The 25,679-nt window shown below is 50.9% G+C and overlaps 2 protein-coding genes across 2 annotated transcripts; one reads left to right on the top strand and one right to left on the bottom strand.

Annotated features, from left to right (window-relative positions):
* Positions 1-567: 567 nt before the first annotated feature.
* SNX12 (sorting nexin 12) lies at positions 568-4,907 on the bottom strand. The gene is made up of 4 exons (XM_027902900.1): positions 4,676-4,907; positions 3,119-3,214; positions 2,783-2,907; positions 568-2,325 (listed from the first exon to the last, which is right to left on the bottom strand). The coding sequence occupies exons 1-4, from the start codon at positions 4,838-4,840 to the stop codon at positions 2,223-2,225; spliced, it is 489 nt and encodes a 162-aa protein (XP_027758701.1). The 5' UTR covers positions 4,841-4,907; the 3' UTR covers positions 568-2,222.
* A 1,214-nt stretch (positions 4,908-6,121) lies between these two features.
* Positions 6,122-24,960, top strand: FOXO4 (forkhead box O4). The gene is made up of 3 exons (XM_027902881.1): positions 6,122-6,300; positions 15,664-16,899; positions 19,724-24,960. Exons 1-2 carry the CDS (start codon positions 6,238-6,240, stop codon positions 16,879-16,881), a joined length of 1,281 nt encoding a protein of 426 aa, XP_027758682.1. The 5' UTR covers positions 6,122-6,237; the 3' UTR covers positions 16,882-16,899; positions 19,724-24,960.
* The last annotated feature ends 719 nt before the right edge of the window (positions 24,961-25,679 follow it).

Raw genomic sequence — 25,679 nt, 5'->3', positions numbered from 1 at the left:
AGCAGGGCAGGGCTTCCAAGTCCCAAGTGCTGCTTCCCCAACACCTGCCCCCAGGCACTGCTAATAAACCCGTAAATAATAGTCCATGGCTGCACTAGCCAGCACTCTGGCTCTTTTCACATCCAGCATGAAGGTGGTCGAAGGAAGAAACCTGCCCTTACAGCTGCCTGCCCCCATCACACATCCAAGCATCCGGCCTGGAAGCACCAGGTCTGTCCTGAAAGGCTTCCCAGGCAAGAAGGGCTGTGCTCAGCCCATCCTGAACACCTCAGCCCCAGACCCTCCAGGGCGGCAGCTGAGATCCTGCTCTACCCCTAAACAAGAAGCCAGCCCCATCCCCATGGAGCTGCAGGCTCTGGGCTCCAGGTATGAGAGCACGGGGTGTCACCTGGATTGTGGATGTCCTGCAGCTGTCAGGACAGCCAGACCCACAAACCAAGCTCTGTTGTGGCGGTTCTCCAGCCCCACCAGTGCCCACCCCACCCCAGTGATTCCCGTGCCACACACGATGCCCGCTTTGTCCCGGTGGTTCCCCCACCCCGCCAGCCCCCAGGACCAGGCAGAGACTTGGCTTCACAGTGGTTTAATGCGAACGGCACCGGGACGTTACACTGGACAGGGTGCAGACAGCTGGGTGGATGGCAGCCCCACGCAGGGCAGGGGAAGGGGCCGCCCCGAGCGCGACCGGCGGCATCAGGAAGGCGGGGAGCGAGCCCCTCCACGGGCACGGCCACCTCCACCAGCACCGGCTCCAGCTGCCCCATGGCCCTTTCAGGAGCAGCTCCCTGACGCTTTCCACGACTTCTTCCCAAGAGCCACCTCTTGCTCAACAGCGCCGGTTCCTCACCAGGAAACGAAGGAGACACTGGGAAGGCCTCAGGGAACGTGCCTGGCAGGGACGGGAGGGCAGCCACTGCAGGTCTGTGCTCCAAGAAAGGCTCAACTGTGTCACCACAAAGTGACCAAGCGCTTATAGACCAGCCAGCCTTGACCCGAGGAGGCCCCAAGCTGAGGCTCAACCTCACTCATCACAGCTGTGGCAGCTGGGGGAGCCTCCAAAGGACAGTTATGCTGCAGCAAGTCACAGCCTTGTGGTCCCCTCAAAGCTCTGAACGCTTCCCTGATCAGTCGTGTGTTCTTGCTTCCACACAAGTGACTGCCTAGCTCACTGCAGAACAGGGGAGAACACACCAGGAGCCATTGTCACTTCTGCTTTGTAAGCAGATGTCTAACCTGGGACTGGCTGACCAGTTTTCTGCCATAATTTTCTGGAGAGGTGGCCTCACCCCAGGCCCCACTGCTGGGCTCTTCCTGTGGCAACCGTTCACGGATGCACCCTACAACTGCTCCCACCAGCCTTCTCTTGCTCCTCCTCAGCCAGACCCGCCTGCTCCTCCCTGCAGCTGGGGTGCAGGATAAGGGCACCAGGCTCAGCCCAGCAGGTGCTGCAGGGAACACCAGCACAGCAGCCCATGGCACCGCAGACTGTGACATTTCTGAAGCCCTGGGCCAAGGCTACAGCCCAGACTATCCCATCTTCCACGTGCCAAATGGCCCACACAGAGCATCATGAGAGCACACGGCATGGAAACCCCTCGAGCTGCCAGCAGCACGTTAGAAAGGAGGGGGCACAAATACACCAAACAGGTCTGTAACGCAGGAGGCTGAGTGCGGGGTTCGAGTAGGTGTTGGGTCTCAGCACTTCCAGACAGTGAAGAATGGGGGTTTCATGCAGGGTGAATGGGGTTGGATGAGAGACCGACACACCCAGGCACCTACTCACTGGTTTGGGTAAACCTTACTAAAACGCTAATACCTGATGCGATCACTGACCAACATGACAACTGCTATTCTTCAAAGTCTCCTGCAGAGATGCTTGGGGCTGCACAGACAAGGGAGTGAAGGTCATCTCATACCTTCCTGTACAGGGAGAGAGGCAGCTCCTACACCAGAACACCATAAGCAAGTTCCTGCTCCACACCTATCCACACCTGCCCCTAGACACGGGACAACACGTTCACTTGCATAAATCTTCACACCTTTAGGCCAAGACCACAGCCCAGTAGAACAAACTGCTGCCAGTTACAAAAGAGGAAAATACTGAACAAACTGGGAGGTTCAAGAGAGGAAAAGCTGGTTCAGAGAAGACAGATTTAGTGTAAAAATAAATGTCATTTTTGCAGGAGGGAGGGTGGAATGGAGGAAGACAGTGCCAGGTGCTCCTACTGGCGCACTTTCCCTGGGACGTAATTCCTATCAATAGTCTCCTCTTGCAGGAACATATGTAAGCAGCGCTCGTTCTGTGCCAGTGGGTGTCCAGCAATTCTGGAAGAAAATCAGATGTGGAGGTTAGCACAGCTGCCACCAAGACCCCACACCTCTGTTCCCTGCAGGAGGGAGTCAGGCAGCCGGCTCAGCACCCCCGCACCACGCTCAGCCCGAGGTCACTTGTTGGTACAACAGGACCAGTAAGAGGTGCCTGAGCACAGGGTGTTCCCTCCCATGCCGTGCCCTGATCCAACACTACGGTGCTGGTGGGTCTCTGCAGCACAGCTGTTCTGCTAGTGCTCACTGCACTCTCAGGAGAGAGCGTGAAACACAACCCACACCCAAGGCAGGACTTGTTCCAGTAGCACAGTTTCGTTACCCAGCTGCAGGCACCACCCTTCAGCACTGGCACCTGCCAGCAGCACGTCAAGACTCCCACATGGTGAGCCCACAGCCCCCTTCCACCAGCAGCAGCCAGAGGCAGCACACAGCAAACCCAGGACATCAAGCTTACTTGTTAATAAACTGTTCTAGTCCCTGTCTCCGCTCCTCGATGAAAGACTCCTCAAAGATGCCCTCATCTCCTCGGAAGGGGAGCTGTCGTTTCAAAGCTTTTCCAGGCAGCGGTGGCACTACAATCTAAAAGCACAGAAGCACCCTGTCAGCAGAACAGCCACCTGCAATCAGATATCCTTTGCAGTCTGACGCTCATCTCCAGCCCCATTACGTGGACAGAGCCACAAAAAGAGCCCACCACCACAGCCTCTCTTCTGGGCAGCTCAAGATTATGGCTGTAACTGTTCCCTCCTGTCCTGGTTTCAGGAATAGGCAGGTCTGAGCCAGGCCTCACCTTACTGTCTCGTTCCAGCTCGTTCTTTAGCCATTCAAAGTCGCTGTATCGCCTCCTCACACACGACTCCTTCAATTTGAAGATCGGGAGGTTTGTCTGTAACGAAGCGAAGCAGTTAATTTGCAGGTCTCTCTGGAAGCCACAGAGCACTTCAACATGAGAAAACCAAGCCCCCTGAGAACGAGGCATCACAGGAACACTCATCTTCCTTATTCAGGGCAGAGAACACCAAAACCCTTCAGATCCAAGCAAGCCAGGCTACTCAGTGCCAGCCATACCCTCCCCCTCAAGTGACTATTTCAGGAACATCCCCCTTCCCCCGGGCACGCACTGGAGCCAGTGCTGACAATACAGAGAAGGATTTTTTCCCTGAGTTCAGTCCATTTTGAAGTGATTTACAAGAGGGCTTCACAGCAGCCTGCAGAGCGTAAGAACATCCAACCCTACATTGGCAGCTCCACGGAAGAGCTAAAGAGGGAAATCTTTTCCCAGGAACTGTCAAGGCCAGACCTCATGCAACACTGTTCTCCCAGAACAGACCACCTACCCTAAAAGGCGTTTTCACATTCATCATGTGCCACTGCATGCATAAATGCAAAGCAATACCCCGCCCTTCTCCCCTTGCCACTGGAGCCCAACAACTGACAGCTTCACCTTTAAACTTCAACCTTCAGCTTCACCTTTACCCCATCAACACAGCCTGAAACATTCCAGGAGCTGAGGCAGTAAAACCTTCTGATGGGCAGCGCTCAGATGACCACTGGTATTACTGCAACACGATTAACTGTGTTCTTAAGAAGGCAGCGAGGGAAACCCAGCGGCACCTCCGCCGATTTCAGTGGACTAAGAGGTTCCCATTGCCACCTGCAGGCTGATGGGAGCCAAGCGCCGGAGCAGGAAAAAAAAACAAACACCAATTCTTCTGAAAGGCAAGGGAGGCTCAGCAGCTAAATAATGCTGCGATCAGAAACCTAAGCCAGCACCACATCACACGCCAAAGGGAGCTTGTTCCAGGGGAAGCTCAGTGTTATTTTCTCCAGCTATCAGCCACAGAGCTGTGAAAGTGTCCCCAGCTCAGCGTGATTAAGGCTCAGTGAAGGGAACACTGCGAGTGCTCAGCCCGCTGCACACACTCCTGGGTCACAAGCCCTTGGTAAAAGCAGCCCAGGAGGGGCAGCCCGCCTGCAGTGCGAGCAGCTCCCGCACTGCTACCCAGTGTTCCTCCCCTGCCTGAGATAAGCAGCTCTGTACAGCCATGCCCTGCTCAGCAGCCACCCCGCGGGGCTGTAGCGAGGGGCCGGGCTCAGGACCCTGCTGAGGCAGCACCTTCCCGTCCCTGCGCGCACCAGCCCCGCCGGACGCCGAGAGGCCCCGGCGAACCCCCCAGCGCTGACCTTGAGCCCCGGAGCGCCCCAGCCCGGCGCTGCCAAGCAGTGACACCACTCCGGGCCCCCCTAGCCCCGTGTCCCCGCGCCCCGAGCGCTGCCGCCCCTCCCCGGGCCGCACCCCCGCAGGCCGGGGCGGCCCGGCCCCGCAGGCCCGGCGCGGGGGCCGCACCCGCATGCGGAGCTCGTAGCTGGTGTATCTGGCGCGGCCCATGCCCACGGTCTGCGGGTTGAAGATGTCGATCTCGAGGAAGTTGCTGGGCGGCCCGTACGCGTCCGTGAGGTCCTGCGGCTTGGCGTTGAGGCGCCGGGTGTCCGCCACCGCCGCCTCCGACATGGTGGTGGTGCCGCCGCCGCCCCGCCCGGCCCGGCCCGCCCCGCCCGCTGCCGCAGCCCGCCCCGCCCCGCGCATCGCCGCGCCGCGCCCGCCTGCCGTCTGCATAAACCCAAACCTATCCAGAGTCCGGGGCTTTTCAGATGCTGGCCTGCCCGCGCACCGATATGCGGCGCCCGCCTAGCGCCTGCATAAGCTGGCGTCTACCCAGGGTTCGGGGCCACCCTCAGCCGCCGCCCTGCCAGCGCCGCCGCGCGGCCACCGTCTGCATAAGCGGCGGGTATTCAGCCCGCGGGGCACGCCCCGGAACCTGCATGGCAGGGGCGCTGCCGGCAGCGGTCCCGCCGCCCGGGCCGGCCCCGCGGGCCGGGGCAAGCCTGAGGCTGAGGGGGCCGCGCCCCGCGCCTGGGATGGGAACCGGGGCGAGGAACGCCCACATGGACTGCACCATACAGCAGGGTTGCAGTCAGGGGTGCAGTCGGCCCTGGGCGCTCTTCGGCGCAGGGCCCGGAAACTTTGCTGTGGTTCTGACAGGCGGATCGGGACGCGGACCCGTCAGGCCTTGCATCAGGGCGTGTCCCGGAAACGGGGGCCGGTCCGTGACAGGACGGCGGAGGGAGCGGTGCCCCCAGCCCAACCCGCGGTGTCGTGGCGTGCCCTGAGGCGGGCGGGGGAGCGGCGAGCGCCGCGGGCCCGCTGGGCCCCGCACGGCCATCGCGGGGGCCCCGCACGGCCATCACGGGGGTCCCAGGCCCACCCCGGCCCCGGGGGTTATGTAAGCTCGGCCGCCGCCTTGCCTGCTGGGAATTGTAGTCGCACCAGCGCGCCTCCTGCCACGCGCACTCGCTGGGGGTGCGCCCCGCCCTCCGCCGCGGGCACGCTGGGTATTGTGGTCCACAGCCCCACCCGCCGCCGCCCGTGACAGCCCCGGCGGGACTACGGCTCCCGGCGAGCCCCGCGAGCGCAGGCGCGCGGTGCGGCGCTGCTGGCTGGTAAACAGAGCGGCGCGGCGGCGGGCCCGGGGCGCACAAAGGGGCGGCGGGCCCGGCGCTCCCGGCGCGGCGCCCATGGCGGAGCCGGGCGGGGCTGCGGCGCCGCCGGACATCGACCCCGACTTCGAACCGCAGAGCCGTCCGCGCTCCTGCACCTGGCCGCTGCCGCGGCCCGAGGCGGAGGCGGGCGGCGCGGCGGGCGCGGCGGAGGAGGGCGCGGGCGGCGCGGCGGCGGGGCCCGGGCGGGCCGAGGGGGCGCGGGCGGGTGGCGCGGCGGCGGCGGCGGCGGCGCGGAAGGGCGGCTCCCGGCGGAACGCCTGGGGCAACCAGTCCTACGCCGAGCTCATCAGCCAGGCCATCGAGAGCGCCCCCGAGAAGCGGCTCACGCTGGCGCAGATCTACGAGTGGATGGTGCGCTCCGTGCCCTACTTCAAGGACAAGGGCGACAGCAACAGCTCCGCCGGCTGGAAGGTGCGAGGGGCCGGGGCGGGAGTGACGGGCCCGGTGCGGGGGGGCCGGGCCGGGCGAGCGGCGGCAGCGGAGGCGCCTCCCCGGGGCCCGGCCCGCCCCGCGCTCACCTGTTGCTGCGGCCCGGCCGCGGGTCGGCCCTGCCCGAACCCCCATCGTCAGAGCCGGCTCTGCAGCTGCAGCAGCTGCTGGCGGTGGTTACGGTGTTACCCTGCCAGGCTGCTCCCTCTGCTCGTTTTGGGTAGGAGCTTTTCCCGGAGAGGAGCGAGGGGCGGCTCACAGGCTGTGCCTGAGTTTCTGTGCAGGGCGAAGCGTCTCTTGGAAGGGTATTTTTTAATCGCGAGGCCGCAGTTTTTCATCACGTGATGGTGCTGAAGCTCAGTGTAAATAACTGTGTCGTGGCGAGGCTCCCTTTGGAAAGGGGGCTCTGTCCCCCTGCCCTGCAGGGGCCGGGGTCAAATTCTGATGGAGTCTGGAAAAGGGAAAGCAATATTTTGCTCCAGAGACTCAGCATTGCCTTCTTCTCTCACTCTGGAAATAGGCACGTGCTGAGTTCTGTCAAAAGACTAAAGGCCGTTTCAGTGCTCTGCAGGTGCAGAGCTGTCCCCATTCCAGTGTTCCCGTTCTCTTTAGTCAAACGAACTCCAACAAAGAGAAAGGGAAATGTGACAGCTGGGCTTGCAAAACCCCAGCCCGTGCTGCTGTACCGAGGTGGATGCCATGGTGACTGGAGTCTAAACAGTGTGATCTGTTGCTGTCACCACAGACTGGCATTACTCTTGTCTGCGGTATTAGCAGTTCATCCACGCTGCAGCTTGAGCCGGGCTGGTTTGGGGCTTCAGTGGCCCCAGCCACGGGTTCCTCTGCTCGTGTGACTGAGCAATAAGTCAGCACAGAGAGTTAATTTTGAACCACCAGAAAAAAAAAAAAAAAAAAGAAAATTAAAAAAAGACTTTTTATGGTAGGTTGGCATTCAGCTGGCTCAGCTCTCCGAAGTGATTTGCCACGTGGTTGCCCGAGTGCAAATGTTTGCTCCAGAGCGTGCAAGGGTGGTGAGAGGGATGCAGCTGTCACAGCTTAGACTGGCACAGGTCAATACCGAACTTTTCACCTGTGCCATTTACCTGGCTCGCTGACAGTTCTTGGAGAGCGCATGTAGTTTGACTAAAACAGGTTATTTGCTTTTTCTCTTGTGTACAGGTTGAATCCTCCTTATTTAGTTCTAATTTGGGACAGTGCTTGGATGCGTTTTCTTACTCCAAATGTGTTTTGGTGTTCTTACACCAAGATAGTTCTTGCTTTCTCAGGCTGCTGGTGCTGTCCTGGTCCTGCTGCCCCTCTGTGCAGTGACATTCTGACAGTGCATGGACCTGGTGCGTTTTCTTGTCAGTGTGTGTAGCAGGTTCCTCAGTCTTTGGTATTTTCTGTGTTTTAGTCATGTATCGCTCCTGGGACATGGATAGGAAGATTTAAATGGCAGAAGTTCTCTAGGAGAATTTGTGCAGACGTGAGAGTGAGGTCCCTGCTCAGATGCTGTTGTAGCTGTTCTGTGATTGACTTTTCAGTGTGAAATGTGTTTGTAGTTCTTCAGCCCCCCCCAAAAAAAAAAATTGTGGCTTTAGAGGGGGAAAAGAAAGAAATTTCTTGCCAAGAAAAATGGGGGAGGGCAGAATGACAGCAGCTGTGGTGGGAATCAGCCTGTCTTATGATTAGGGCAGTTTAAAACCCTTCTCTTTAACCAGGAAACAGAAAACCACGATAGAGTTGGAACTCTTGAAACGCCAGGGGAAATTCTTATAAAAACTTGTTTTAGTTTTTAATCAGTACTGTCAAAGTTTGAGTGGGTCTGTAGGGGGAATGTGGTTCTGTGTATCTTAGGTGCCCAGGAGAGACAGAGGGGGCTCTGGGGTGTTCCCTGTGATCCATTTTCTTTCCTGTTCACTCCTCAAATCCTGTTGGCATAGCTTGGCAGGATGTGTGCCCCGTCACGTGTGACCACAGAACTGACTTCTGGTCCTTCTTTGTGTTAACACACAGTTATATAGATACGCAAGAGGCTTTGTTTGGTTTACTGACTTCACTGTTTGCACCAAGATGCCTTAGACCAAGGCAGATCAGGCATTTACAGTTTTACAGATATGGAGTCAATCAAATGAGTTCAAGTTGACTTTTGTGGACTTGGAGTAAAATTAATAAGTGCATGTTTAAGGCAGACTGAATAAACAAAAGATGTCTCTTCAGCTGAGGAATGGACCTGTCTGGTTTTCTGGTTTTACTCTTCCTTGTTATTTTTAGAACTGTGAAGCTCTGCTTGCTTTTTTTTTTTTTTTTTTTTTAATCTGTAAAATATGAGAAAATCTTCTTGAGTTGCCTTAACTTTAGTGATTTCTCAGTTTTGATCTGAAGGAGTTTGGATGAAGGAAATTATTGTGGAGCTGCTGCTGAAGGCTGATGTAGCATTTTGATGCCTGTTAAGATGGTGGTACAGCTCTAGAGTTCTGGCATTTCTGTCGTGTCTGGGCAGAGCCATACTGATAATATGTCCCATTTGTGTGCAGTGCAGCTCTAATTGAGATTTTTCAATGAGTAATTAAAAGAAATGTGTCTTTAAAAACTTTTAATCTGCTTCAGTTAATATGACGCCCATAAGGCTCATTGTTGCTTCATAATTACTTTTCAGCTGTCCCACTCCACTATACAATGGGGGGAAGTGGAGCTGGTGCAGACTGCCAGGTGTGAGCTCCATGAGCTCTGGAAGAATCCCTGTTGTCCAGGAAGGTGGTGTTTGCTGTTCTTGAAGTGCTTCAAGCACACCTTGCTGTGTGTGCAGCCTTGTCCTTCCCCTGCAGTAATTCAGCTGAGGTGAAGAATTACCCAGCCTGCAAGGCACGAGTGTCCTTGCAGGGCTGTGTGTGTGGGGCTTCTTTGTAATCCTCCCCTCGCTGCTCTGCGAGCTGCTCAGTGGATAAGAGGATAATTCCCTCTGCTTTTGAGCTTACTCAGAAGAGGAAGGTGTTGAGGGTTTGGGATAAAGTACAAGTGCACAAACCCTGCAGCAGCAGTTTGCACTGGTTGTCACATCCACGAGTAAGAGCAAGTTTGGCAAGTGAGGAACAATATTAAGGACCTGTCTTTTTTAGTGAAACAGCTTTCTTCCAAAGCTCGTCTTTTCCTTTGTAGGAACGGAATGAACTTTAAAACCAACCTTTTCACCCCCCCAAAAGTACTTTACTGAAACAAAAATCAGATGTTTCCTGTGCGTGCAACAGAAAGGGAAGAACAAATGATTCTGCACTGCTGCATTTGTTATGGGAGGCTGCAGTCACACCTCTGCATCTTTGTACTCCCCATTCACCTAAACTCAAATGTGTGCATGTATATTCACATATGTATGTGCAGCAGCTCAGGTAGTTGTGTTACAAATTAAAAATTACCAAGTGTTTGTCTGAAATAAGAGGGTGCCATCCGTGTGGAAACTTGTCTAGCTCTTCACCTTTATTAAACAGAGTGGGCAGCATTTTCCTGAAAAACCTTCCTTCCCTTCCAGGCTTGTGTTACGTGCAGGTCGCACGTAGCCGATATTAACTGGTGACCAGATGGATCAGGAGACCTGGCTGAGGGCTCAGGCACAGAGTCACTTGGCTGGCTTTCAGTGCCACAGTGCTGGCTCTGAAGGTCCCCAGCCCCTCCCAGAGCAGGGATATCTGATCTCCAGGCAGAGCATGTGCAGAGCTCCCTCAGGTTGGAGCAGCTGCTCATCCTGTGGCCCTCTGAGTCCCCTCCGTGAAACAGAATAGGCCAAGAGACAAAAGCAAGCCTGTCCATCTTCTATGCTGTTTCTGCTGCACTACAGCTGGTAGATTCTGCCAGGCTATCTTTACGTACAACATTATGGGAATACTTGTTTTGGTCAAGTTGAAAAATTTATTGTTCATTGGTGTGTTGACTATCACTCAGACAGCTTTTGGGTTTGTTTCTGTAGTCGGATCTGCAAATGAGCAATGATCGCTTCCTGAAATAGTCACATTAGTTGTCTCCTTATATCTGCTGGAATGTCCCTATATCCTTTAAGATTTTTTTGGCTCAGATTTGTCAGAACTTTAGCTTCTTAACTTGAACAGGTAAGGACCTAAATCACTATCAGGAGAGCTTTCTTTAATTTCATTAAGAAACCCTTTACCTGAACAGGAACATCTGATGGGAGCACTGGGTTTGCTTTGACATTTGGAAATGATAATTTCAAGATCACAGAATCACAGAATGGTTTGGGTTGGAAGGGACCTAAGAGATCATCTCATTCCAACCCCCCTGCCATGGGCAGGGACACTTTCCACCAGACAAAGCCCCATCTAGCTTGGCCTTGAACACTTCCAGAAACCAGAAGGGGACATAAAACTTCATCTCAGCATCTTGGCTCTGAGCAAAGTATAATTCTGCCCAACCTTCAGCCTTGTTCAGGCTTGTGCCTAGGGGAGGCTCAGTCTGGGGGTGTCTCTGGTGCACAGAGCCATCAACCTCAGTCTGTGAAGAAAGCAGGCAACTTTCTGTGACTGTGCTGAGAAAACCGATAGTGTTTATTCCTGAGTTCACGTGCCTGGAAGGATACAATTCCACACTAAATCTTCTGGCACGAAAAATGAAGAATGATGTGTTCTGACTTGAATGGGAATAGTGATGTCATTGCTGTCATCATTGGTAATTAAATCCAGTTACTCTTTAATGGTGTTGTAGGTGCTGCTTCCTGTTAAGTTTGGTTTGTTTTGGTTTCTTGGAAGTTGCTGCCCTGCAAAGGGGGAGGGAGGGAGGGTCTGGCTGTTTGAATCCCGGGGAGCTGGGGGTGGGTGGCAGCTGCTGGACTCTTGCCATTACCTCACGTGGCCCCAGATGCATCCATGTGCTGCTTAGTGCTGACAGCAGGGGGATGTTTTCTGTCCCAGCTGCTGACAGCCTGGCTGGGATTCCTTAAAGCAGGGGGGGGGGATATCAAACAGAGGCTCAGTGATGGTTGTTCAGGTGCTGTACTGAGGAGGCCAGCAAGGAAACCTGAGGAGCACTGTTGACATTAACAGGCCATTCTTGTAAGCCCTGGAAGAATATGAAGTACAAGATTTGGGGTTCTTTTTTTTTTTTTTTTGTTTGAAGCCTTGTTGGCTGTAGCTGTCCCCCTCAAAAGTGGGAAGAGCTTGTCTTTTAGTGACAATGCATCTGCCTCATGCAGTGCTAGTCAAACTACTGTAAGATTTTGTTGCTGCTCTTTCCTGCTCTCTGCCAGCTTGTTCTGGAAAGCTGCTTTGCTGAAAGATTATTCCCTGCAGCACAGCTGAATTTTCCAGGCAGTCCTCAGAGATGGCTGCTCCTGGGCTGCCAGCATTACTTGTTCCAACAAGTTTCTTCTGCTCTACCTAATCCTGAACAGCTTTTTTTGTGTATGCCTGCCTTGTAAGCTTGTAAATCGCCTCGGTCTTTGGTTTTTAGAGAGCTGTGATCATCTGCTGGCCTCCCACTGAAAGATTGCAGCAAGGAAAATGTTTTTCCTAAGATAGAGATCCCCAGTCTGCCGAGCTTGACGTCTGTGCTCATGTGTGCCTTCTGGAAGGGGGGTTGCTGGGAAGTGCTTTGACTCCCTGGCTCTGGAGGAGTTGTTTACTTTGCTGGTGCAAAAATCTCTACAAGGAAGACTTTTTTTCCTGAAGCCCTTGGAGCCAAGTGGCCGGGTGAGTGCTGAGACAGGCACTGACAAACACGGCAGGCGGAGCGTCCTGCCCTCGCAGCCTCCCAGGAATGCCGTGGCAAAGGATAATTCGGCACAATTACAGGCCTGGCTGTGGAACATGGCCCTGCTCTGGGGTGAGACCATGTTCTTTGTATGCCTCCAAGGCAGTGAGAGTTTATTACAGGCAGCTGCAGTGATTGCATATCTTGCCTTTTTTTTTTTTTTATTATTATTGTTTCTGTCACTCGTTCTTGAAGGAGACTTTTTGCTAAGAAATCTGGTGCCTCTGTGGTTTGTAGCATAAACTTGATTGTTCCTGGGAGAATGGCCAGGAAAGGATGGAAAGCCACTGTGTCTCCTGGAAGGATAGCTCTTCTGTCTTGTGTCTTTCTCAGCAGAGTTTGTGCTTGGCCCCCAGTGCAACTGGGAGTTTTTATCAAGAAGAAGATTCCGTGTTGTGATAACTGAGATTTAGAGAACAGTTTGTGTGTGCTGCTCAGTGTATCCCACTTTGTCCACACAGTGGTTGGAACCTGGTGAATGGTCCAGCCTTCAATGTACAATAAATACCTCTAGCCAAACTTTGGGGTTTTTGCATACTGTCTCTCCTGAATTGCAGACTAGTTTTGTCTGAATGTGGTTTACAGGAGTCATCTTTGGTCTGTGATGGGTTTAGAGACGCAGGCTGGCATTTTTTTCACAGCAATACTTTAACATACAGCCATTAGTACCACTGTAAGATACCTGAATAAATGGCAATAACCCACCCCTAAGTAGTGGTTGAAGAGGTTCCTGAGGATTTGAAGGATTCCTGCTTGTCCCTCTTCAGGTCATGCTTCCTCATGATCAAAAGAGTTGCAGAGTCAAGACTTGGTGTGTTCTGCAGGTGCTCAGACCAGCTGGGATCCTGATCCTCCCACACTGCTGAAGTTGAGCATCAAAAAGTGAATGTCATCTGTATGTTGCTGGTTTGAGTTGCTTAATATCAAGAAAGGAAATATGCCAGGGTTGCCTGGGTGACTGATCTCTGTCATTTCCTCTCCTGTCAGGTTTGACTTGCTGTTCTGTGATTATTTTAGCATAATTGATTCGCCCCTGGCTTTCTCAACGAGATTTAAAGGGTGCCCTCCATATGGGAGGTGTATGAAATCATTCCAGCAGGTGCATCCTTGTGCTGTCTCACAGCACCCAGGCTGGTGGGTGAGTTGATTCTGTTGTGTTTTGGGACACTCTGGGCTCGAGTCTGCAGTTTGCTCTGCCTCCAACCACACATTTTGTTCTCTTCCTTAGTTTTCTGTGCTTGAACCCCACAGTGAGGCAGTTCAAAAGACAGGCAGAGATAAAACAAGCAGGAAAAGTGGTTGTCGAGGAAGGACAGGGCTGCTTTTCAGTTGGGTTTGCTCTCTGAACTAGCTCATAGGGTCACAGATGCTCGTGTTATAGAAGGAGGAGAGTTTAAAGATGAGGAAGGAAGGAGTAGTAGAGCAATTATCTTTTTGTACAGCTCTGAGCCATTATGGCAGTTTAGCAGCAACATGTAAAAGCACTGAGACTGTTTCACAAAAAGTACCATGTTTCACATGTTAATCCTAGTGTTATTCCAATATGTCTTATTTCAAGCTGCTTTTCAGCCAAAAACCCCCAGAAAATTCATTACTAAAATAGTCCCTTACGATAATTTCCTTGAGGTTTGAGTTACTGAGTTGCTTGTACCAGTGCAGTGTGCTCTTGCTGACACAGCAGTCAAAGCCTGGCTGTGGACATGCAGGAGAAGAAAACAGAAATCAGTTGGGAAAATGTAAAATCCCGAACCTATTGATTTTAAAGTTCCATTTTAGTAAATGGAGCTAAAAAAGCAGGTGGTTGTGAGGCTTCAAACGTGCCCTGTGTGTTCAGGCTCTTGGGTCAGTCCTGACAGAATTTGGTGAGTTCACAGGTTACTTTCAGGAGAATAAATGAAGAATTAGTGACAACCTCTTGATTCTTATTACTGGAGCAGTGGGCATTCAAAGTTGTGCACATTTACCTGGGAAAAGGGGTGGGATCCTTTGGAAATGAAAGCAGCAGCATTCCTGGAGATGGGGTACTAGCCTGAATTACTTATTTCAGGGCTTGAAGGGAAGGAAAGCTTTGTTTAGAGAAGAAGGCAAAATAATAAAACTGTGTAATAGCTCTGAGTGACACATGTTCCATCAGGCCCTGGCTCTGCAGTCCCTCTCCAAGGAAGAACACATGTATTCTTTGATCCTGGTTGCAACAAGCAGCCAGTCTTCTCCAAAAGCTCAACAGCCAAAGGTTAAAGTCAAAGCTAAGCCAGGACGATTCTCACTTCTCCTTTCCTCTCCATGAAAACTTTCCACTTTGCCTGGATTGTTTATCTACATCTGCCTTGTTCTAGGATAGTACTTATGGTGAGGTGGCCAAAATTAGCATAGTGAGGACTTTTCCGAGAGGAAAAGGGTGGGGAGAGGGAAAGCAGCAGACAGGAAAGAACTGTGTTGAGAGTTGGTGGAAAAGGATGATAAAAGCACAGTTAATTTTTTCAGGATTGAGAGAGTATGCATGAAAGCTGAAGGCTGTTATGTATCTTTTAGTTTATAAGAAAAAGATGTTGCTCTTGGAGCTCTTTAATCACTGTTGTGCTACCAGTGCAGCACCTTTTAACAATCTGTAATTTGACCATCTGAACAAATTTGGTGCAAATATCAAATAAATGCACGACACAGGCCTCAGGGGGAGTTTATGGAGGATCTGTTCAAAGAGTGAGAATGTTGCTGGGGAGTTTTATCAGTTGCAGGATGAAAATTCAGTTTTATGGAGGTGTACAGGTACGTTAGCTTGCAGTTTTCAGCAAAGCTAAAGCAGAAGAAGGGAGCTGGGAGAGGCGAGGAATGTGTGTCTCGCCGAGCGGAAAGATGGGAGAGGCTAAAACTGGCATGTACTGTGTGGGAGTGCAGTATCCACTGAACATCTCACCCTGTCAGACACACACAGCGAGGGAAGTGCACTGCCTCCCTGCAGAGGGAGGTTGCCAGGCTCCAAGATTAGTAGGGCACTTGTTCCTCAGAGTTCCACTCTCGTTTCTCCGGTTTTGGGGCGGGGATGGTAATGGGTCTGCTGAATTAGAGGTGTTTTACCATTTCTCTTCGCCCAGACTGTTTGATTCACTGCTGTGCTGGGCTTGAATGTGACTGAAAGCTGGCCCTATAAACATTAAAAACTTCAGCCAGGCTTATGCTGGGTAAAGGGGTTGTCACAAGGGTGGGAGCAGCATTAGCTCAAATTCAGTGAGGCTCATGTTGAAACTGCAAGCTGCATTTGAGAATTTCCTTACTTGCTGTGTGATATGCTTACTTCTTGCAGGTTCTCTATGGCCTTTAAAGATCTCCTGTGTTATTATTTTGCTGGTTGAAAGCTGCTAGTTGCCATGGTAGTTTCACCCTTGGCGCTGCAGTGGGACGTGGCACTGCTTGCTGGTGCTGCCAAGCATGTCCAGACAGAAATACCAGGTTATTATGGGTAGGCCTCTGTTATAACTTTCTTCTCTGGATCCTGTCTGAATGCGTTCGTGCTTGTGAGATTTCTAGGTGGGAGGTGTGTCAACGGCCAGGTCCTCACAACTTGTGGTTTTTGTGTTTTGTTTTTTTTTTCAGAACTCCATTCGACATAACCTGTCCCTGCACAGCAAGTTTATTAAAGTCCATAATGAAGCCACGGGGAAGAGCTCCTGGTGGATGCTCAATCCTGAGGGTGGTAAAAGTGGAAAAGCACCAAGGAGAAGAGCTGCCTCCATGGACAACAGCAGCAAACTCGCAAAAGTCAGAGGTAAAGCATCCAGGAAGAAGCCTCCTCTCCAGTCTGCACCGGAATCCTCTGCTGACAGTCCTGGCTCCCAGTTTCCTAAGTGGCCTGGGAGCCCGTCCTCGAGAAGCAATGAGGACTCTGACGTGTGGAACACCTTCCGGCCTCGAACCAGTTCCAATGCAAGCACCATCAGTGCCAGGCTTTCTCCTATCCTGACAGAGCAGGATGACCTCCATGATGAAGAGCTGCTTCCTTCTCTGGTGTACTCCAGTGCATCCAGCAACGTTCCACCGACTGTGACCGAGGAGCTCGAGCTCATTGATGGGTTAAATTTGATGTCTCCCAGCTCGTCTGTGCTATCTACCCAGCAATCTGCCTCCAGTGGTCAGATCCAGAGGGATTCCAGCTTTTCCTTGCAGAGCCCAAACGCAGCTGGCCAGACTTTTGGCAATTCCCTGTTTAACCCTGTCGATATTTCACTGCAAAGCTCTGTCAGCCATTTCTCTGCCCCTCAGACCTTGGAAGCTCTCCTGACACCCAGCTCTCCGCCTCCAAGGGATGTTATGATGACTCAGGTGGATCCAGTTCTCCCACAGACTGGTAACAGGATGAGCAGCCGAACTCTCCTGCTTCTGGGTGGACAGGCTGCCCAGAGTAAGATGAGCTCAGGCACTCCACGAGGAAAGCCTGCAGAGCAGCAGGCAGAACCAGTCGGTGCCAGTGTTTTGCCATCGACGCTTCCCATAGTAACATCTACTCAAAACACTGCCAGCATCACCAGTTTGAAGGCTCCAGTTTCTGCAACAACTGCCCAGCCAGTCCAGCTGGGCAGTCCAGTGCTTCTTTCATCCGCCAGCCCTGCTCCCTTGGGATTGAACCAGGACAGGCTGCCCACTGACCTGGACATTGACATGTACATGGAGAACCTTGAATGTGATATGGATTACATAATCAACAGTGAACTCATGGATGGAGAAGGACTGGACTTTAATTTTGAACCCATTCTGCCTACTCCCAGCTATCCCAGCACCTCACAGGCCTCCAACCATACCTGGGTACCAAGTTAACTTCAGGAGCACAAAAAGGTAGGTGCAGCTGTGGAAAATGCTACAGCTCTGTAGCCTTGTCTTGGGTGGTTCCTGTGCCCGACTCAGCAGCAGTTAAAGGTGCCTCTCTGGCAGTGCAGGTGCTCTGTGAGGAAAAAAAGCTTTTGGTAAAGAGCCACATTGCCTTTTAAAAGGAGAAAAAGCTGTGTAAAGGTAGGTGGATTTAACTGCCTCTTCAGCAGTTTTTCATACTTGCACAAATAGAGTCAGTTTTGCAAATAGTGTATATGAGAACAGAGTTTAAAATACGTTATGTTCGGAGGGTGTGACGCCCTGATTTGAAGCATTTTGACCACTGAGGCAGTAGAAGAATTCAGAAGTGGAGCTGAAGGCGCACTTCGCACCTGGACCTTGGTTAGCTCACAGAAAATGGACAGACTGGAGCATAGGCTGGGTATTGGTTGGAAAGTAAAAACCTTGCCAAGAATATTTCCCTCTTAGGAGGCAGATATGGTATTTGTTAATGTTGCAAATTCAACCCCTAATACTGTCCTTCATCCCTGTTAGGACTGTTTGCAAGTTAATGACAGAGGCCGTGGCCTTTTGAAGTGTTTCCACTGGATATTGTTCTGAGCTTTTGTGTTGTGGGGGTTTTTTGTTTGTTTGGTAGGGTTCAGTGTTTGGTTTTATGCCATGCTAGGGCAGGCCATTATACTTGGGGAATTCACTGACTTTTCAGGGATGAAATGTTTTTCACAGGAGTGTTTTTTAAAACACGTGTAAGCTGGGCTGGGTAGACAAGACCTCTGCCTACAGAATGAATGCCAGGTATAGATTATTTTTTTAGGAGTGTAAAGCAGAGAAGCTGAGGGACAGTTTAACAAAGGATTTGCTCCAATACTGTTGAAGAACAGGGAGAACACGAGCTCTTAACAACATGGGGATGTTCTTGTTCCATATTCTTACTCTATGTGAATTGCTTATTCAAACCAGAGGAGCTATGAGATGTTAAACACCCCAGATTTACTTTGTTCTACACATGAAGTGATATTTTCTGGGGAATATGCTGGACATGTGCTCACTGAAGGAGTGAGATCTGGAACAGGTTCTGAGGCACTATTGTGTTTGAGCAGAGAGCGTAGCTCCCACGTGCCCCTCGGCTTTTTTCCTTTCATATCCTTAACATTCTTCCATATTAAATTCACATTGGCAAAAGCTACTCTTAAGTGATCACTAACCTAGAGTTGTCCTGAGTAGTTCCTGTGGGCTTAACTTGTTGCCTTTTGGGTCACTTTTGGGTATGATGCTGAGTGAAAACTGTTCATCAATAAATGACAGTGATCACACTGATTTGAACAGCTGGAATGAAACTGAACTGGGGAAATATTTTTCTTTGTAGGCAGGGGAAAATCTTTAGGAATAAGTGCTTAGTCTCTCTGCAGAACTGGGGAGGACATGAACTAGTTGGTGTTTCCATGGTGCTCAAAGCTCCTGTGACTTTATCACCTTCTTGCAAGTTAAATGCCAAAAGAGCTTGCCCACAGCTTCTGCAGGAGTCTGTTTGAACTCTGCCTGTGTTTCTTTACTTGGAGATTAGAGATCAAACATGGAAACTTTGCCTCTGCCCAGCACAGCGCAACACCCACGGACCAAGCTGCAGGAAACTGAAGTCAGCATGCGAACACTTTCCTTGAGTAGGAAAATATGAATTCTGCAATTTCTGCTGTCTGGTAGCTGCAGCTCAGTTGTAAACCTGTCCTTCACTGGGTAAGGGACTAGATGTGCAAAGCCAGAGCCTTAGTGAGCAAGGTCATGGGAAAAGAGTAGCTACAGCTGGAATTAGACCACGGCATGCAGGTGCTCACTCACTGGTAACCACTCGTGCCTTCAGCACTTATATTAAGTGCCCTCCTTTCCAGTCATGAGAAGGGTGGGTGGCCACCCGACTGTCTCTGAGCAGCTCAGGGACTTTGGGCTTTTCTTGCTGTGCTCTAATTCCTTTTGGTCCAAACCCTGGGATTTTATCGGCCGGAACATTAATAAATCAATAAAAGCCACATCACCTTGTAACTTCCCAAAGCAGCCTGTTGCTCTGGCTTCTAAGTTATTGTCTTTTCTTGATCAGGGCTGATTCCCTCTTGGAGTTCTTTTTCCCTTTTCACAGGTTTCTTTCATGCTCGCCATCACTGAATCCAACTGTGGGGATGCCCTATATCTATCTCCCTATTCTGCCTTCCAAAGTGGATCACAGACCTACAGTGGAGGTTTTATGTCTGTGTCTAAAGTCTACTTAGACATATTCCAGGGCTTGTTTGAACGAGTTGTGACAGCTTTATTGAGGGGAGACAGAAGACCTGAGAAGGAATCTTTAGGCTTTTGGGGGATTGAGATATCTAAAAATGTTTTAATTACTTGCAGGTAGATACAGGATTTCTTTACACAGTTTTAGCATGTGATCTCTAAAAATCTCTTTTTTTAGTCTTTTCCCTACCAATTGATATTTGTGTTTAAGGTGAAGAGTACTTTTTTTCTCTTCCTTTCTGCTTTCCTGCGATGCCTCTGGTGTTTAGCCAGGTCCTTTTTTAAGCTTCCTCATCTTGCAGAGCTTCGTGTGTGCTGTCAGCTTACAGGAGGAGTGCTTACTTTTACCTTTGTGATTCGGCTTTGTCCTTGTCTCAGTCCCACTCCGAAGCTTGGAGCTGAGCAGTTGGATCCTCCACTTGACTCTCTGTTGATCAAGGTCTCTTGTGGTCTATGTTTGCTCTGTAGGGGCAGACTGGTGCTAATTAACTCCTTATTTGTGCATCTAGGACTCCCAGTGAAGCTGAGATCTAACCAGTCACTGTATTTTTCTCCTTCCCAGTGTCCTTCAGGTTTTGAACATTGGGTTCTGACTTCACTTCCCACCCCGGCAGAGAAGAGAATGGAGCACGTTGGATTCAGTTTCCCTGCACATCATGCCTTGGGCAGAAGGGGCTGCCCATCTGGGAAGAAGGGGCAACCTGCATCTGGCTGCGACAGGAAGAGTTTAAAAATAATAATCCTGTTCTGTGCCATGGCTCTTCCTGCAAACCTGACCCTGCCTTGGACCATCTGGAGAAGCCCACGTCCAAAGAGGAGCCCTGATAAAAACCTCGGCCAGAAGACTCTGTGCCAGGCAATAGTGTTTTCCTGTGTGCTGAGTTGGGTTTGCTGCAGGAACCCCTCACTGGCTGCCCTCTCTCTGCTATGGCAGAAAGTCTCCCAGTGCCTCGGACTGGTGGAGGGGCTGGCTCTGCTCTCTCGCTTGGCTTGCCCGTGGGGCAAAGCAGTTGGACTTCTTGATTAAGCCGCCAGATGTGCACTTGGCATCCCACAGACTCACGGAGGAATCTGAGGGAGCTTGTTGGTGGAAGCCCTGTGGGAAAAGGGTGTGCTGTTTCAGGGGTTGGTTTCAGTGGGAGCGTCCATCGTCGTTCTGCAGGGAGGGGTGGTTGAGGTATAGGAGGCTTCCTGTTGTCCACCCGGGTGGAACAGGAGGACACTTGAGTTTTTTCACTGTGCCAACTGAGCCCCATTGAATCAGAAGCATGTTTTGAGAAGTCCCTACGCTGTTCTCAGCACTTTCCTGATACACCAGGCTGCTGTAAAATAAGCACAGGTGCTAGTAGCTGTTTCTGGGACACTTAAAAGACATCATTTTGGGTTTGTTTTTTGATCTGTCTTTGCTACAGCAGCGAAATGGAAAGCCTGGGTGTGGCCTTAACAGAGCCCTGGTTGCTTTTCAGAAGGGCATTTTCTATAGATGAAATATTTTTTTACTAATCTGGGAACTTTCTACAGCGAATATGAAGCCAATGTAATGTGTGTCCCTATTATGCATCTCTCCGTCTGAGAAGGCAACAGAGACTTCTTTTTCAGAGCTGTATTAGGAACAAACACATTTTGATGTTTGATGGTGTAAATGATCGAGGGGAAAGAATTGGCAGGTCCCCGTGGTTTCAAACCACCTTGGGGGAGAGTTGTACATTATTGTAATCTATATGTAAAAGTAGGTGCAAATTACATAGAAGCTTTTCTAAACCTTTTTTGAATATATATTATATATTTTAATTGAAAAACGAGATTATTGGATAAAAAGAAACAAAAACACATCTGCTGCACCTGTCCCCTTGATACCAGATAACACTACAGCGTGGGAGGGGGCAGGCCTAAGGCATTTTGGGCCAAGAAGCTGAAAATGTTGTTGGAAAAGTAGGAAGGGCACTGCAGTGTGAGTGGGGAATGGCTGCTCTCCCCAGAACAGGCCGAGGGAAGGTGCCTGGCATGGCTTTCAGCCACAGCTGCCCAGTGCTTGCCTCGCTGGGCACTCCTGCCAAGCCAAGAGCACAACAACGTGAGGGAATGCTAATCATTAACAGCTCCTTCTCAGCTAATCCCCTAAGTAGCTGGCCTGCAGCTGATACATAGCACAGATTCCCTAGTCTGCTAAGGAGATGGTGTGGACTGGATCACGCTGGATCTGCTGACACTCCGGATGGCCCTCCTGGAGGGTGTGATCAGTTGTACTTGGTAGCTCACTCGTTGGTTTCTGAGGGGTTTTGTTTTCTTGCTGAAGTTTCTGCTACTGCTGGGGAGCTTGAAGCCTGCAGGCTCACCCTCAGGGGTGTGCCTGGCATATCCTGGCTCTGTGTTCTTGCAGGACAGAAGTTAGGGGTCAGAAGATTAGTTCAGAGCATTAGCTGGCATTTTCCTGCCACTGCTTTGGTGTTTGCAGTGGCAGGATCCGTGGGAAACGTGGTGCTTTCATGATGTTCTGGTAGGCCTGGCAGAAAGGTTCTCTAGTCTTTTCTGAAGGTGGCTTCATTTCACAGAGTTTGTATCATGCAGTGCAGTGAGCCATACTGTTCTACCAGCTTGTCTGCTCTGTTTTCATTTGAGTGGAGATTGGAATAGGAGTGGTTGCCTGGTTACCTGCGGCAAGGAGTCTTCAGAAGTCTTATCTTCGGCGTGCTGTGCCATCAGAGCCTTTGAATAGTTTGATAACCTTTGCTTTGAAGGCTGCCTCCACGGCAGACCTCCCAGTGACGTTTCAAATTCACCCACAATCTACATGTCTGGCCACACCTCATTGTAACAAAGAAACAAAAAGGTAACCCGAGCTGGGATTCCGGGTCCCACAGACTTGAGTGGTGGATGCACATTCTCACTGGAGTTAGTTCATTACACTAATGGATAGAAACCCTTTCCACAAACACCTGATGGCATGAGCCATAGATGAGAAAAAATCAGCCATTCTGAGCTGGAAGGAATTTATGCCGCTTGGCACATAGTATGCTAACTTGTCAGCTTGGATCCTGGGGGGAAGTTGATCCCATGAGCTGCAGAGCAAGTGGAATAGCTGCCCATGCTTCACAGCCATGTGTCAAAGGACAGGACACTGGTGTGTGTGGTCATGTTAAATGTGAAACTCTGGCTCGTTTCCCATGAAAACGGAACCCAAAGTGATAGGGAGGACAAAATTAGTAGCCAGTGCTTCAGACCTGCAAATCCATGGTGACCCTTTCTGGCTGGGTTGGTCTGTGGGGAAGAAGGGCTGTCCACAGGCTGTTCCAGAGTGTCCCTTAGCTGTGACAGCACCAGGAGCTGGCCTGGTCTCTGTCTGCACAGAGCCTGGCCCTGAGCACTCAGCACCCCAGGGAGATCTGACATGATCCCAGCTGTTACACATCCTCGACCTGTTCCAGCTGAAGGAGATGCAACACCAAGGCTCATCGTGGTCGGTGCCCTGCAGTGGGAGTTCACAAGAGATCCTGTCCTTTGATTAAGGAATAGAGCACTGTTTATTTTTTTTTCCATACTCCCAGGCCAGACTTCTGGGGAATCACCTGTCCCTGAGGAACAACAACACTGGAGACAGGAGCACCTCTGGCTGGAGTCCTGCTGCACCAGGGTGCTGACAGTGATGTTTCTGCCTTGCAGCAGTCCATGCAGGTGCTTTCTATCTCCTCAGCACAGCAGGAGCTGCCAGTGGCTGAAGAAGCCTGAGGGTGCACTAGTGCTGAGGTTGGTGTTCAGAACACTCATGGAGTGCTCAATAAACAATGAATGTAACGTTGCAGGGTCAAGCAGGCAACTTACCTTCTCTTTTATGTTTTTAGCAGGATAGCTTGTATTGTGGGCACAGAGGGCAGGAATGAAGAGAATTCAGGAGTTCTACAGACACTTCTTAACTAAGTTCATTTTCATAAACCTTGAGCTTTTCCAGCTTGGGGTATTTCCTCATAGGACACGGGAGACTTTAAAGTTCCTAAACTGCTGCTTGCTGAAAGGCTATACCTGGCAGGGGGTTGCTCAATATCTGTCTATTTTTTTTGTATTCTTGCTCAAAAGTGTGTTTGCTGCTGGCTGCTGCAGGAGGTGGGACAGTGTCTTGGTGGCTCTTCATTCTGCACTAGCACTGCAGGCCCCACGCTGAGGGGTGAATTTTTGCTCTAAGGAAGGGTTGGACTGGGATTTTGAGAGCAGTTGTTTAGGGAAGGGGCCGGTGACATGGGAGTGATGCTCCTGGAGTAGTGCCTGAGGGGAGTGGGCAGGGAACCCTTGGCACGAAGCCTTACTTTGTGCTGTGTTCCTTGTCCTCACTGAGCTCAGGTAACACGTTTCTCCATCTTCAGAGGATCAAATGCCATCTTTTACAGTGTGAAGCCACCGTGCAGCTCAGGGCCACGAAGGATTTAGGTAACTAGACCCATGGAGCTTAGTGGGAGGCAGACTTGTTGCTTTTATTTACACCTGGGTTTAGCAAATTGCTTGAGCTTTCTTTATAATTTAAGCATATTTTACTATGCTCCCAGCTTCATGTGAGAGCTTGAAATATCGAAAGCTTCTTGGAGCCCTTAATTTTCCTTGTTGATGTGTCTAAAAACATGTCATCCTTACCCTGTGCTGCTTTAAAAAGAAGCAGTCGAGTCATCCTGGTGAAAGGAATGAAGCATTCCAGAGCCTGGATGTATTCATAAACAAGAATCATAATAGAAGCAAAGTAGCACTAATCAGCTTTTCCAAAGGAAATGCCTAGAAAGCTTTTATGTAGATCATAATTTGTTAATTTTCTTACTTAGTTGCTTATTTATAGCCACACTCAAATGCTTCAGGGCTAGCCTTGCTCCAGGATTGAGAAACCTGTGTCTGGTGCCATGGGTAGGAGTGCCTTGGAAGTGGTGTCCCAGAGTGTCACCAAAATGTGAAAGTTTGGACCCATTATAAAAAAAAACCCTCAGAGATCAATCAGCTTTGGGACACGAGCATGAACAGGGATAGCTTAGGGTTTGCCTCAGTTTCATGTCCAATGAAAAACATGTTCTAATTACCGTGGGGGAAAGCAAGCAGGAGGTGACTTCTGAAGCCTGAGACATCAGTCCATGTGAGAGCTCGGTAGCGTGTGGTAACCCATCACCACAGTGCTCGGCCTTCAGGAGAGGGATCTCCTCTCTTCACCACCCTCTGTGCACCCTGACGTGTCTGTAGCTGACGGAAAACCATCTCTGGTGGCTCAGAATCACAGAGCTAGTGCTGTGGTGTAAAGCAGGGAGAAGAGGTGGCAGATGCTGAAGGTGACAGAGCTGGTGGTGGTGCGTTTCTGGTTCTCTGGCTGAGGCAGCGTTACGGTGCGTGGTAGAGCGGGATGTTCAGAGCTCATGGTGTGGGGCTCCCCGAGGTGTCTTGAGAGCTTTGGCTACATAGAAGATAGGTTGCTTGTCCTGAAAGGAGCCTTCTTCATAAGGCAATGGGGGTGGTTCTGTGAAATGATGCTTCCAGCACAGTGGAGTCTCCACCTGGTGCGACTCCAGGAAGGGTTTCTGCATTGCTAGCACAGATGTCTGCTGCACACAGGGCAGGCACCACTAGCTGACATAGTTTCCACCCCATCCCCTCTGCACTTTTTCACCCATTTCTCACAATAAATTTTTTTAGAAAATAAACCTCTGCTTTTGTTTGCTCTCTGTAGCAGTGTAACTTCTGAACCATTACAGGCTCTTTGTTACCATCTGTGCTAGCAAGACTAGAATGTGCTAGACTAGGGGGGAATGTTTGAAAAATAAAAACCTGTAATCCTCTGCTCTGTGTCTCATCCAGTTTGTTCTGTTTTCCTGGCAAGGACCAGCTGTTTTTCCTTGACGTTGTCTTTCCACTGCCCTTCTCACCTCTTAGGGCAGCCCCTCAGTGAAATGCCCCTTAGTTGGCCAGAGGTGGAAGGGTTGCAGTGTGACAGCCCACGAAGGCTCCAGTGTGCTCTGCAGCATGTGGAGCTACAACTTACTGGCAGCATGTGGGATCCATGGGGTGCCAAGCCCTAAAACTGGCCCTGGGGAGTTTTAAGTCCTTCAGGAGTTGTCTGTAGAGTTGTTCTAACCCCTTCATTCCTTTCCCTTCTAGACCTGAGTGCAGAAGGTGACTCCATGTTATACAGCCACATTCAGATATCTTTGCGTGTCAGCAGCTCTACCTGTTATCTCTGGGAACAGAGGGATGGATTTGCTGCTACTCTCTTCTTTCAGCCACCCAATTCACAAGTAGATGCTGACACATAATTAGGACAGATAAGCACGTGAGTGAGCTTTTATCTTTGCCTACATACTCCAAATCGTCCATCAAAAAAGGAAGGTTACTACAGCTGTGGAGGGGTTTTTTTTGTGTTGGAAGATAATGGCTCAAAGCTGCCCATTAAAGGGGATATGAATGTCAGTGTAAACCAGGAGCTGGTCATTCCCTGGGACTGCTCAGAGGCCTCTTGGGCAGGAGAAGGCTTCAGGTGGGAACTTCAGGGAGGCCCTTCC

Source organism: Empidonax traillii, unplaced genomic scaffold (assembly GCF_003031625.1).
Source record: "Empidonax traillii isolate 1590-97213 ecotype Southwest subspecies unplaced genomic scaffold, ASM303162v1 scaffold918:size355816, whole genome shotgun sequence".
In the NCBI taxonomy this organism is placed as follows: domain Eukaryota; kingdom Metazoa; phylum Chordata; class Aves; order Passeriformes; family Tyrannidae; genus Empidonax; species Empidonax traillii.
This window is presented reverse-complemented; position numbering and strand designations above follow the sequence as displayed.